Source organism: Dendrobates tinctorius, unplaced genomic scaffold (assembly GCF_039654945.1).
Source record: "Dendrobates tinctorius isolate UK_male_01 unplaced genomic scaffold, ASM3965494v1 ptg000074l, whole genome shotgun sequence".
NCBI classification, from domain to species: domain Eukaryota; kingdom Metazoa; phylum Chordata; class Amphibia; order Anura; family Dendrobatidae; genus Dendrobates; species Dendrobates tinctorius.
Window position 1 is genome coordinate 6,384,778 of NW_027361742.1, and position 14,311 is coordinate 6,399,088.

General features: G+C 40.8%; 1 protein-coding gene across 2 annotated transcripts in view; it reads left to right on the forward strand.

The window, feature by feature from the left end:
* Nucleotides 1–14,311, forward strand: part of KCNT2 (potassium sodium-activated channel subfamily T member 2) — a 1,782,840-nt gene that overhangs the window by 1,656,818 nt on the left and 111,711 nt on the right. For both annotated transcript variants that reach the window (XM_073582885.1, XM_073582886.1), the window contains one exon: nt 12,269–12,569. In XM_073582885.1, coding sequence (XP_073438986.1) covers nt 12,269–12,569 — 301 coding nt within the window. The remainder of the gene's footprint in view (nt 1–12,268; nt 12,570–14,311) is intronic.

Sequence of the window (14,311 nt, forward strand, 5' to 3'; positions counted from 1 at the left end):
GACTTGTGCAAAAAAAGTTTGTCGAAGCATAAGAGACAGAATTCAAAGTTGTGCAAATTGTGATGGAAAACAGTTTGAGCACCTGCATTGATAAAATTTAACCCCTTCACCCCCAAGGGTGGTTTGCACGTTCATGACTGGGCCAATTTTTACAATTCTGACCACTGTCCCTTTATGAGGTAATAACTCTGAAACGCTTCCATGGATCTCGGTGATTCTGACATTGTTTTCTCGTGACATATTGTACTTCATGATAGTGGTAAAATTTCATTCAAATAAGTTGCGTTTATTTGTGAGAAAAACGGAAATTTGGTGAAAATTTTGAAAATATCGCAATTTTCCAACTTTGAATTTTTATGCCCTTAAATCACAGAGATACGGCACACAAAAAACTTGATAACTAACATTTCCCACATGTTTACTTTACATCAGCACAATTTTGGAACCAAAATTTTTTTTTGTTAGGAAGTTATAAGGGTTAAAAATTGACCAGCGATTTCTCATTTTTGCAACACCATTATATTTTTACGGACCACATCACATTTGAAGCCACTTTGAGGGGTCTATATGATAGAAAATACCCAAAAGTGACACCATTCTAAAAACTGCACCCCTTAAGGTGCTCAAAACCACATTCAAGAAGTTTATTAACCCTTTAGGTGCGTCACAGGAATTATTTTGAATATTTTAAAAAAAATTAACATCTAACTTTTTTTCACAAAAAAAATACTTCAGGTTCAATTTTTTTATTTTACCAAGGATAACAGGAGATATTGGACTGCAAAAGTTATTGTGCAATTTGTCTTGAGCATGCTGATACTTGATATGTGGGGGGGAACCACTGTTTTGGCGCATGGCAGAGCTCAGAATGGAAGGAGCGCCGTTTGACTTTTTCAATGCAAAATTGGCTGGAATTCAGATCGGACGCCATTTCACGTTTGGAGAGTCCCTGATGTACCTAAACAGTGGAAACCCCCTACAAGTGAACCCATTTTGGAACCTAGACCCCCCAAGGAACTTATCTAGATATGTGGTGAGAACTTTGAACCCACAAGGGCTTTACAGAAGTTTATAACATACAGCGGTACAATTAAAAAATCATATTTTTTCCACAAAAATGATCTTTTCACCCCAATTTTTATTTTCCCAAGGGTAACAGGTCCCTAAAAGTTATTGTGCAATTTGTCCTGAGTACGCTGATACCCCACATGTGGGGGTAAACCACTATTTGGGCGCATGGCAGAGCTCGGAAGGGAAGCAGCGCCATTTGACGTTTTTGGCTGGAATTGAGATCGGACACCATGTCGCGATTGGAAAACCCCTGATGTACCAAAACAGTGGAAACCCCCCACAAATGACACCATTTTGGAAACTAGACCCCCTAAGGAACTTATCTAGATATGTGGTGAGAACTTTGAACCCACAAGGGCTTCACAGAAGTTTATAACGTACAGCGGTCAATTAAAAAATCATATTTTTTCCACAAAAATGATCTTTTCACCCCCAACTTTTATTTTCCCAAGGGTAACAGGACCCTAAAAGTTATTGTGCAATTTGTCCTGAGTACGCTGATACCCCACATGTGGGGGTAAACCACTATTTGGGCGCATGGCAGAGCTCGGAAGGGAAGCAGCGCCATTTGACGTTTTTGGCTGGAATTGAAATCGGACACCATGTCGCGATTGGAAAACCCCTGATGTACCAAAACAGTGGAAGCCCCCCACAAATGGGGGGTGAGCACTTTGAACCCCCAAGGGCTTCACAGAAGTTTTTAATGCCTGGGCATGAAAATAAAGAAATCGTATTTTTTCCACAAACATGATCAATTAGTCCCCAATTTTTTCATTTTCCCAAGGGTAGCAGGAGAAATTGGACCCCAAAAGTTGTTGTCCAATTTGTCCTGAGTACACTGATACCCCATATGTGGGAGAAAACTATTGTATGGGCACACGTCGGGGCTCGGAAGGGAGGTAGTGACGTTTTGGAATGCAGACTTTGATGGAATGGTCTGCGGATGCCATGTGCGTTTGGAGAGCTCCTGATGTACCTAAACTATTGAAACTCCCCACAAATGACCCCATTTTGGACACTAGACCCCCCACGGAACTTATCTAGATGTGTGGCGAGCACTTTTAACCCCCAAGGGTTTCACAGAAGTTTATAATGCCCGGGCATGAAAATAAAATTTTTTTATTTTTTCCACAAACATGATCAATTAGTCCCCAATTTTTTTATTTTCCCAAGGGTGACAGGAGAAATTGAACCCCAAAAGTTGTTGTCCAATTTGTCCTGAGTATGCTGACACCCCATATGTGGGAGAAAACTACTGTATGGACACACGTCGGGGCTCGGAAAGGAAGTAGTGACGTTTTGGAATGCAGACTTTGATGGAATGGTCTGCGGGTGTCATGTGCGTTTGGAGAGCCCCTGATGTACCTAAACTATTGAAACTCCCCACAAATGACCCCATTTTGGACAATAGACCCCCCACGGAACTTATCTAGATGTGTGGTGAGCACTTTGAACCCCCAAGTGCTTCACAGAAGTTTACAACGCTCGGACGTGAAAATAAAAAAAATCATTTTTTTCCACAAAAATGATATTTTTGCCCCCAAATTTTTATTTTCCTAAGGGTAACAGGAGAAATTGGACCCCAAAACTTGTTTTGCAATTTGTCCTGAGTAGGCTGATACCCTACATGTGGGGGTAAAACACTGTTTGGGCGCATGGCAGAGCTTGGAAGGGAAGGAGCACCATTTGACTTTTTCAACTCAGAATTGGCTGGAATTGAGATCAGATGCCATGTTGCATTTGGAGAGCCCCTGATGTGCCCAAACAGTGGAAACCCCCAATTCTAACTCCAACCCGAACCCCATCACACCCCTAATCTCAGCCCTAGCCCTAACCCTAACCCTAGCCCTGGACCTAACCCTAGCCCTAACTCTAACCCAAATGGGAAAATGGAAATACATACTTTTTTTTATTTTATTATTTTTCCCTAACTAAGGGGGTGATAATGGGGGGCTTGATTTACTATTTATGGCGGTTTTTATGTTTGGCAGGTGTCGCAGGCTAAAAGACGCTTTTTATTGTAAAAATAGTTTTTGCATCACCACATATTGAGAGCTATAATTTTTCCATATTTTGACCTACCGAGTCATGTGAGGTCTTATTTTTTGCGGGACGAGTTGTCGTTTTTATTGGTATGATTTTCAGGCAGGTGACATTTTTTGATCGCTTTTTATTCCGATTTTTGGGACGCAGAATGAACAAAAACCAGCGTGTCATGAATTTCTTTTGGGGGGGTGCGTTTACACCGTTCCGCGTGCGGTAAAATTGATAAAGTGGTTTTATTCTTCGGGTCAGTATGGTTACAGCGATACCTCACTTAGGTCATTTTTTTATGTTTTGGTGGTTTTATGCAATGAAAACTATTTTATATAAAAAATAATTATTTTTGCATCACTTTATTCTGCGAGCTATAACTTTTTTACTTTTCCGCTGATGATGCTGTATGGCAGCTCATTTTTTGCAGGACAAGATGATGTTTTCAGCGGTACCATGGATATTTATATGCGTCTTTTTGATCGCGCGTTATTACACTTTTTTGTTTGGCGGTATGATAATAAATCATTATTTTTTGCTTCGTTTTTTACTTTTATTTTTTAAGTGGTTTGCTAAAGGGGTTAACTAATGGGACAGTTTTATAGGGTGGGTCGTTTCGGACACGGCGATACCTAATATGTGTACTTTTATTGTTTTGGTTTTTTTTTATTTCCAAAAAATGGATTTATTGGGAGAATATTTTTTTTTTCTAATTTATTTGGCGATTTTTTAAAAATTATTTTAACACTTTTTTTTTTTTTTTTTTTTACTTTATTACATAGTCCCAGGTGGGACATCACTGTCCTGTGACAAATCGCTGATCTGTCACATCACAGATCACTGTGACAGATCAGCGATCTGTCACAGGCACTACGGCAGACTTCCTCATGCCTGCGCTTTGCAGGCACTGAGGAAGTCAGCTCCCTGCATGCCCCCGAAGGCCCCCGTCGCCATCTTGGATTCGGGAGCCTGCAGGGAAAGAGCCCCCTGCAGCAGCGCTGCACATTGCGCTGCTGTGGGGGGCTCAGAGAAGCACGGAGGTAGCCCCCTCCCTGCCGATGCTTCCCTTTAACCCCCGGTACACCGCGATCATGTTTGATCACGGTGTGCAAGGGGTTAACGTGTCGGGGGCAGTCCATGACCGCTCCTGACACATTGTGCCGGGTGTCATAGAATCGTAGAGTTGGAAGGGACCTCCTGGGCCATCTGGTCCAACCCCCTGCTCAAAGCAGGATTCGCTAAATCATCCCAGTCAGATGTCTGTCCAGCCTCTGTTTGAAGACTTCCATTGAAGGAGAACTCACCACTTCTCGTGGCAGCCTGTTCCACTCATTGATCACTCTAACTGTCAAAAAGTTTTTTCTAATATCTAATCTGTGTCTCTTCCCATTCAGTTTCATCCCATTGCTTCTAGTCTTTCCTTGTGCAAATGAGAATAAAGTTGATCCTTCTACAATGTGACAGCCCTTTAGATATTTGTAGACAGCTATTAAGTCTCCTCTCAGTCTTCTCTTTTGCAAACTAAACATTCCCAAATCCTGCAACCTTTCCTCATAAGACAGGGTTTGCAGACCGGTCACCATTCTGGTCGCTCTTTTCTGAACTTGCTCCAGTTTGTTGATGTCTTTTTTAAAATGTGGTGCCCAAAACTGGACACAATATTCCAGATGAGGTCTGACCAAAGAGGAGTAGAGGGAAATAATGACTTCACGTGATCTAGACTGTATGCTTCTGTTAATACATCCTAGAATTGCATTTGCCTTTTTTGCTGCTGCATCACACTGTTGACTCATATTCAGTCTGTGATCTATTAGTATACCCAAGTCTTTTTCACATGTGCTGTCACTTAGCCCTATTCCTCCCATTCTATATATGCTTTTTTCATTTTTATTGCCCAGATGTAGTACTTTGCATTTCTCCCTGTTAAAAACCATTCTGTTAGTTGCTGCCCACTTCTCCAGTTTATTTAAATCTTTTTGAATCCTCTCTCTCTCTTCTCTAGTATTAGCTATCCCTCCTAGCTTTGTGTCATCAGCAAATTTAATCAGTTTACCCTCAATTCCTTCATCTAAATCGTTGATAAAGATGTTGAACAATACAGGGCCCAGGACAGAGCCCTGTGGTACCCCACTTGAGACATTCTTCCAACTGGATGTGCAGCCATTTACGACCACTCTTTGGGTCCGATCACTAAGCCAGTTATGAATCCACCTAACAGTTGCCTTGTCCATTCCATACTTAGTCATTTTTTCAATAAGGATTGTATGAGAGACTTTGTCAAATGCTTTGCTGAAGTCAAGATATACTATATCTACAGCATTTCCTTGATCCACCCAATCAGTGATACCGTCATAGAAGGAAATTAAGTTAGTCTGACATGACTTATTAGTTAGAAACCCATGCTGACTCTGTTTAATCACTTCATTCTTATCCAGGTATTGACATACATGTTGTTTAATAATTTGTTCAAAGATCTTTCCTGGTATAGAAGTCAGACTCACCGGCCTATAGTTGCCTGGGTCCACCTTCTTCCCCTTTTTGAAGATAGGAACAACATTTGCTCTTCTCCAGTCTTCTGGCACTTCTCCTGTTCTCCAAGAATTTTCAAAGATTATGGAGAGGGGTTCAAAAATTTCTTCTGCTATCTCCTTCAGTACTCTGGGGTGTAATTCATCTGGACCTGGAGACTTGAATTCATTTAGGTTAGCTAAGTGTTTCCTCACTATCTTTCTGTTTATAGATATCCTGGATTCTTCTATTCCCTTAATAGGACAGTGAATAACAGTTGATGTTGCATTTCCTTTCTGAGAGAAAACAGATGCAAAATAGGAATTTAAAAGTTCAGCCTTCTCAACATCCTGTCTTACCATTTCATCATTTTCATCCTGTAAAAATCCTATAGCATCTTTGACTTTTCTTTTACTTTTGACATATCCCCAAAATCCTTTATTATTGCTTTTGACATCTCTTGCAAGCCTCAGTTCATTTTCAGCTTTAGCTAATCTGATTTGTGCCCTGCAGGTTCTGCAGACAGCATTATATTCTTCTTTAGATATGCCTCCCTCTTTCCATTTTATAAACATTTTTTTCTTCCTTTTTAGCATGTGCTTAAGTTCTGTGTTCATCCATCCTGGTTTCCTTAAATGCTTCCTATTCTTCCCTCTTTTCGGAATTGTTAACAACTGTGCTTTGAGAATTTCATTTTTCAAGATTTCCCATCCTTCCTGGACATTTTTGTCTTTAAGGATATCCAGCCATTGGATCCCTCCAATTCTCTTTCTGAATCCCTTAAAATCTGCCTTTCTGAAATCTAACCTTGACGTCTGAGTCTTCACAGGTCTTCCACCTCTAGTAATCCAAAATTCTAAAATAGCATGGTCGCTACCTCCTAGGGTCCCAGCCACTTTTACCTCCTCAACCATTTCCTCCCTGTTTATAAGGATTAGATCCAAGGTAGCAGTTCCCCTTGTTTTCTCCCTTACCTTTTGGAAGATAAAGTTGTCAGCAAGAGAGGATAAGAATTTCCTTGACCTGTTAGTTTTGCCTGAGAGAGATTCCCAACAAATGTCTGGATAGTTGAAATCTCCCATGACAACTATGTCATATTTTTTGGAGAACTTGGCCATCTGATGCATAAAGTGTTCATCCATATCTTCAGCTTGCACAGGCGGCCTGTAGTAAATGCCTACAATGGTGTCCTTTCCATTGTTCTGTCCTTGTATTCTTACCCAAACAGTTTCCACAGAACTCCCAGTCTCTGAAGCTTCAATCTCTGTGCAGATATACGCGTTTCGAACATACAATGCGACACCCCCTCCTCGTTTATCAAGTCTGTTTCTTGCAAATAAGTTGTATCCTTCTAGTCTTGTATTCCAATCATGTGTATTGTCCCACCAAGTTTCAGTGATTCCAATTACATCATATTTCTGTTCCTGTGTTAGTAGTTCCAATTCTCCTTGTTTGTTGCCCATGCTTTGTGCATTAGTATAGAAACATTTTAGTTTGTGATTGGTTTCTCTTTCTCCAATATTTTTATTAATTAGATTCTTTCGTCTTTGTTCTTCCTTTCCACTTCTAATAGCAGAGTTCTCAATAGCATTTGTCAGGTGTATGGCTTTTTCTGGTCTTTTGCTTCCCTTCCCATGTTGTTCTAGTTTAAAGCTCTCCTTACAAGTGTAGCAAGGCGACTTCCAAATACATGCTTTCCAGTCTTCGTAAGGTGCACCCCATCTCTAGCAAGTAGTCCATCGTATAAGTAGTTCACTCCGTGATCCAGAAATCCAAATCGTTGCTGACGGCACCATCGACGTAGCCAGTTGTTCACCTGCAGAATCTTATTCCACCTCCTTGTTCCATGGCCATCCACTGGGAGGATGGAAGAGAAGACCACCTGCGCTCCCAGTTCTTTCACTTTCTTGCCTAAGTCTTCAAAGTCTCTGCAGATGATTTCCAGGTCGTTTCTTGCGGTGTCATTTGTCCCCACATGTAGTAGCAGGAATGGGTAGTCATCTGTAGGTCTGAAGAGTCCTGATATCCTGTCAGACACATCTTTAATTTTTGCACCTGGAAGACAGCACATTTCTCTTGTAGTTATATCCGGTCTGCAGATAGCGGCCTCTGTTCCTCTCAGCAGGGAATCCCCCATGACCACCACTCTCCGTTTCTTCTTCACAACATTTTTCTTTCTCCATCCAGGAGGACTCTGAGGGCGTACAAGGTTGCTGTTTGTTGGCAAAGTCTTATCCTGATGTATTTCTTCATCGTTTTCCTGCGTGAGAGCCTGGTACTGGTTTCTGAGCAGTATGGGTGCTGACTGCCTCCTGATCCTCCTGCTTCTCTGGGTCACATGTCTCCATTCCTCTGTTTCTTCAGGTGCACTTCGAATTTCTTCTCTTTCTGTAACATGAAGAGATAATTCTGCTCTGTCCAAGAACTCTTCACCTTCCTTAATGATCTTCAACGTAGCTAACCTCTCTTCGAGATTTTGCAACTTTTCCTCCAACAGGGACACAAGCTTGCATTTGTGGCATGTGAAGTTTGGCTTTTCCACTGGTAAATCTGTGAACATGTAGCAAGAAATGCAGCTCACCAAATGGCTCCTGGCCTCTTCCATCTTGAGATTTCTTGAAAACGATGAAAGATGAGCCAAATTTCGCGCGCCTATCGGCGCGCGGTTTTTGCGGTTTCCTCTTTTCAGCTGCAACCGCCAAAACCCAGTGATCGTTGAGCTCGCGGAGACTCTTCACTTATCCCAGAAGGCACTGGGAATATGCAAATGATCTCCTCAAGACTCTTCCCCTGGTTTTCCGATTTCCTCTTTTCAGCTGCAACCGCCAAAACCCAGTGATCGTTGAGCTCGCGGAGACTCTTCACTTATCCCAGAAGGCACTGGGAATATGCAAATGATCTCCTCAAGACTCTTCCCCTGGTTTTCCGATTTCCTCTTTTGAGCTGCAACCGCCAAAACCCAGTGATCGTTGAGCTCGCGGAGACTCTTCACTTATCCCAGAAGGCACTGGGAATATGCAAATGATCTCCTCAAGACTCTTCCCCTGGTTTTCCGATTTCCTCTTTTCAGCTGCAACCGCCAAAACCCAGTGATCGTTGAGCTCGCGGAGACTCTTCACTTATCCCAGAAGGCACTGGGAATATGCAAATGATCTCCTCAAGACTCTTCCCCTGATAATCAGCTGACACCCGGCCGCGATCAGCGGCGCTCACCACGCGGGCGCCGCTGATTGCGCTAGACGTACTATCCCATCCATGGGCATAGGGGCCCGGGTCCCATGGACGGGACAGTACGTCTGATGTCAGAAAGGGGTTAAGGGCTTTTGTATTATTGTTCAGATGTTCAGAATAAAATTTAATTGTCAACGTTATGCTTGTGCTAGTAAATATAATTTTATATATAAATCAAAATAAATGTTATTATTTTCTGTCCACCTACTTTTGGACCACCCTGTATATATAAATAATTACTATTAATACAACTTTAATGAACCTAGTTATACAATGATCATATTATTTATCCTTTACAATCGCTGTAAAATTATGAAATAAATACTAACAAAAGTTTTTACCCAAAATAGTATCAATAAAAAAATCAACTCATCCATCAAATATCAAGCAGTACAATATATATTTTTAATTGGCATTGTCCTAATCATACTGACCCTATTAAGTCAACATGCCTGGATCTTTTGAAAATCAAATTTGCTGACTTCACCAAATTTTCCCCAAAATTTTTATTCATGCCAAATAAATTCATGTGAATCTCAATACTGTAAAGCTTGCTATTACTCAGACACAGGCACAGCTTACACTTTTACAGGCGAAAGAGAAAGGACCCCATTGACTATGAGAGCTTACCTTCTACGAGAGAGAAAGGGAAGACCCCGCTGACCACAAGAGCTTACCCTCTACAAGAGAAAGAGAAGACCCTGCTGACCAAATTGGCTTACCCTCGACCGAAAAATAAATAAATAAATAAATAAAAAATAAGAAATAAAATTCAAAGGATTTTTCTTAAGGGAAAAAGGGAGTGGAATGAGATATGAGTGTGGTAATAGTGTGCATAGGAAAAGTGAACATGGTGTAGGAATTTAACTCTCAACTTGGGGAGTTGTGAATCAACGGGGCACAACTGCAGACTGTAGATTCAAGGTAATGCAATCAGCACTTCCAAGTGAGCTGCTTGCATCTCCTCCAAATCAGAACCTTGAGGCCGGTAATGGACAGAAAAAAAGATCAAAATGATGATAAAATGTAAAACAAAAATCTATCACGTTTCAGCTGTGTCCAGCATTCATCAGGTATGCACGCAGAATAGCCTTGAGTGGGCCTACATACATATACTACTTGGAATGGGCAGAGTATCCACTGGAAGCCAGATGAAATGCATATCTACTATATAATCTACTATATAATTGTCTAATTCTGTCTGTCTGTCTTTCTGTCTGTCTGTAATGGAAATCCCGCCTGATTGGTCGCGGCCTAACTGTTGCTTAGTCGTCGCGGCAACACAGCCGCATTGCTTACTGTACAGGCACATTACAGCCGCTAAAGGCATCACTGCTGCGTCACTCATTACGCGAGGTCGGGCATGTGGAAAGAAGATCGGAGGTGAGTATAACCTTTTTTTATTTTTTAATATTATGGGTGTAACAGTACATTAGGTAAGAGCAGGACAGTGACTGCAGCTCTGGGTGTAACTGGAGTACAATACATTAGGTAACAGCAGAACAGTGACGGCAGCTCTGGGTGTAACTGGAGTACATTACATTAGGTAAGAGCAGAACAGTGACTGCAGCTCTGGATATAACTGGAGTACAATACACTAGGTAAGAGCAGAACCTTTTCTGCAGCTCTGGGTGTAACTGGAGTACAATACCATAGGTAACAGCAGAACAGTGACGGCAGCTCTGGGTGTAACTGGAGTGCATTACATTAGGTAAGAGCAGAACAGTGACTGCAGCTCTGGATATAACTGGAGTACAATACACTAGGTAAGAGCAGAACCTTTTCTGCAGCTCTGAGTGTAACTGAAGTACACTACGTTAGATAACAGCGGAGCAGTGACTGCAGCTCTGGGTGTAACTGGAGTACAACACATTAGGCAAAAGCAGAACAGTGACTGCAGCTCTGGGAGTAACTGGAGCACAATACATTAGATAACAGCAGAACAGTGACTGCAGATCTGGGTGTAATTGGCGTACACTACATTAGGTAACAGCAGAACAGTGACTACAGCTCTGGGTGTAACAGGAGTACATTAGGTAACAGCAGAACAGTGACTGCAGATCTGGGTGAAACTGAAGTACAATACATTAGGTAACAGCAGAACAGTGACTGCAGCTCTGGGTGTAACTTGCGTACAATACATTAGGTAACAGCAGAGCAGTGACTGCAGCTCTGGGAGTAACTGGAGTACAATACATTAGATAACAGCAGAACAGAACAGTGACAGCCGCTCCGAGTGTAACAGGAGTATAATACACTAGATGGTGGCCCAATTCTATCTCATTGGGTATTTTAGAGTCTCTGTTAAAATAAAAAATAGTGATATACTCACCTTCCGACGGCCCTTGGACTCTGTCCCGCCTCTCATCACGTGCCCGGCATCTTCCAGTTCCAGTAATGCTTAGCGAGAAGGTCCGGAGATGACGTCACTCTCGCGAGAGTGTGAAGTAATCAGCGGTGTTTCGCGCAAAGCATTTGTGGGACCAGAAGATGCCGGGAGCGTGGAGAGGAGAGAAAGAGTCTGGGGGCTGTCGGAAGGTGAGTATATCACTATTTTTTATTTTAACAGAGACTCTAGAATACCCGATGCAATAGAATCGGGCCACCATCTAGTATTATATAACAACAAACACGGTAAACACAAAACCTAAAAAAAAATTAATTTCTATTTTTTATTACATTCCCTACCACCAAAGAAGAAATTATAAAAGCCATTAAATACTTATAAGATTTTCAAAAATGATTTAATTAAAAAATAAAACTCATCTAGATGAAAACACCATCTACAATAATGGCTAAATAGAAACATTGTGCCTCTTGGAAAGAAAAAAAACAAAAGAAAAAAATGCCTGAGTGAAAAAGCTAAATGTATTAGAAGTTTGTCACAAAGTGTACCAAAAATGTAGGGCATAGAAATAAATTGTTTGCTTTAGACTCTTGTACACTTTAGACCGTCAACAATTTTGAAGTGTCTGAGACTGAAGGAGAGACGGATTTAATAATGGTACACAATAGAGTACATCAGTCAAGAAGTGGTGAACAAGTGTCTTGCATTATGTGCCAAAGTTGTGGTGATAAACTTGCATCACTCTCAAACTATCTTGTCGAGTTTTATCCTAGCAATCTGACTTTATGATCATCAATTTGGTACAGAAATCTTTGTCATTTTTGAGATTTGTGTAATATTTTATTACAAAGTCGCTCTGTTCTCTTATAAGCCAAAGTGGGCACTAAAAATATTGGCGTGTGGGGCAGTTAAATAATACAGCAAGATCATAGTTCTGAGTATTCTTTAACTGATTCTTTTGCCAAATAAAACATTTTTTCCTGCCTTTTTGACTAAAAGACGTATAGAATATTTGAATGACACATCCACTCTAACATCTATTTAAAGATTGATCATGGAATTATTTTCTCGTTTCAGTCGCAGATATCTATCAGCGTTGAAGAATGGGAAGACACGAAAGAAACCAAAGAAACATCATTAAATCGTAACCACCATCGAAATTCCACATCCAGTGACCAAGCGGACCACCCTTTACTGAGAAAGAAGAGCATGCAATGGGCCAGAAGACTAAGTCGAAAAGTTCCAAGACATTCCAACAAAACAGCCGAGAGGATAAGTCAACAGAGGATGACCTTGTGTCGAAGATCAGAAAGACAAGAACTTGCAGCTTTAGTAAAGAACAGAATGAAGCACCTGGGTCTTTCAACAGCAGGTTATGGTATGTTCAACATATCTAAAATGAATGTGTGCGTGATGTGATCATCTCATGTACTTTATGTAGCTTTATATAAGTCAATTTAGCCCAATTTAGTTATGGATTACACATGAACACATTTCTAGGCATTTGTTTAAGTGGATTCTTTTGAATTGGTTGTTAGATTCTATGCAGTCAAAATAAGTTTCGTATGACTCAAAACTACTTTGATTGCAAAGAAAACAACTTTATCATGCTCTGGGGTTTCTCCAGATGCCAAAGAATTACAGACTAAAGCCCCCGTCACACACAGCAAGATCGCTAGCGAGATCGTTGCTGAGTCACAAGTTTTGTGATGCAACAGCGATCTCACCAGCGTTATCATTGTATGTGACAGGTATCAGCGACCGGCCCCCCTGCTGGTTATCACTGATCGTGCTCAAAAGCCCTAGACTTTTTTTTGATCATTGGTCTCCCGCTGGCCAGCACGCATCGCTGCATGTGGCAGGCGGGAGAGCAACGATCAGCAAGCTGGAGCTGGTATCCAAGGTAAACAGCAGGTTTCTAAGCGCCGCGCTTCACTTAGAAACCCGCAGTGTACCTTAGATACCAGCGCGCTGGTGCAGGCACCTCGCCACAACTCTTAGTCCAGCTAGAGACTGGAATAAGGTTTGTGGTATATAATATGCCACCTCCCACCATGACTTACTGTATATAAGTGGGCATTGCCATGCCCTGTCTTGCCTCATATCACCCATCCTTCACTACTTTTTGGCACAACTGGTCAAAACTGGTGTAAAAACACCAGACGTTGCAACATTTTTGCACTCCCTAACATTGTGTAAAGACTTGGCAACTTTTCAAAGTGATTTACATCAGATTTCTGGCATAAAGACTTTAATAATTTAGGGCCCAAGTGTTTAGAATATTGATATATCGTATTATTATATTGCTAGTTACTGTATAGCTCATGAGTAGTCATTTATAGGTTTACCAGTGAAGTAATGAGAAATTATTTAACCCGGTGAATAAATGAGCAGTGTAGAGGTGAACCAATGACTGTGTCCATTGTTGCATATAATATATATATATATATATATATATATATATATATATATATATATATATATATATATATATATATGTATATAAATATTAATTCTAAGCTTCCTGGATACTTTTTCATTGAACATTAAGGCTGCACTCAAAATACCAATTTGCTTACACTTTGGACATTTATAATAAAGTAATATTTTTTACTGAAAGGGTAACAGTCCTACAAAAATGTTTCTTGGAGCCTTATGCCGACACCAATGCTTCATACTGGCTCCTATGAGTATACTCCAGTATGCTTTTCATTGTGAAGATAATCCAGCCATTTTTCATCTTCTGTTGATAGAAGAACGGAATAATACTAATGGAAAGGTGTTATAGCAGCGATCATTATTGATCAGCAACTTACGGAATGCACATACTGTTCGCAGTATGCTAGGAAGCCATCATATAGAAAATAAAGGAGATGGTCCGTGGGAGTTCAAGTGGTTAAAGGAAAATATGAAAAACAAATCATAGAAAAAACATGTTGGGGTAGAGGACACTAATGATATGTATTGTGAAATATGTAAAGAATGATGCCTTCAGACTGATATATTAGGTTACATATTTACAAAGCTATTTCTTTCCATTACCTTGTCAATATGTACACATACGCCATAACGTACGAGCAAAATTGATTCAATAAGAGATTGAAAAGAAGGCAACATTTC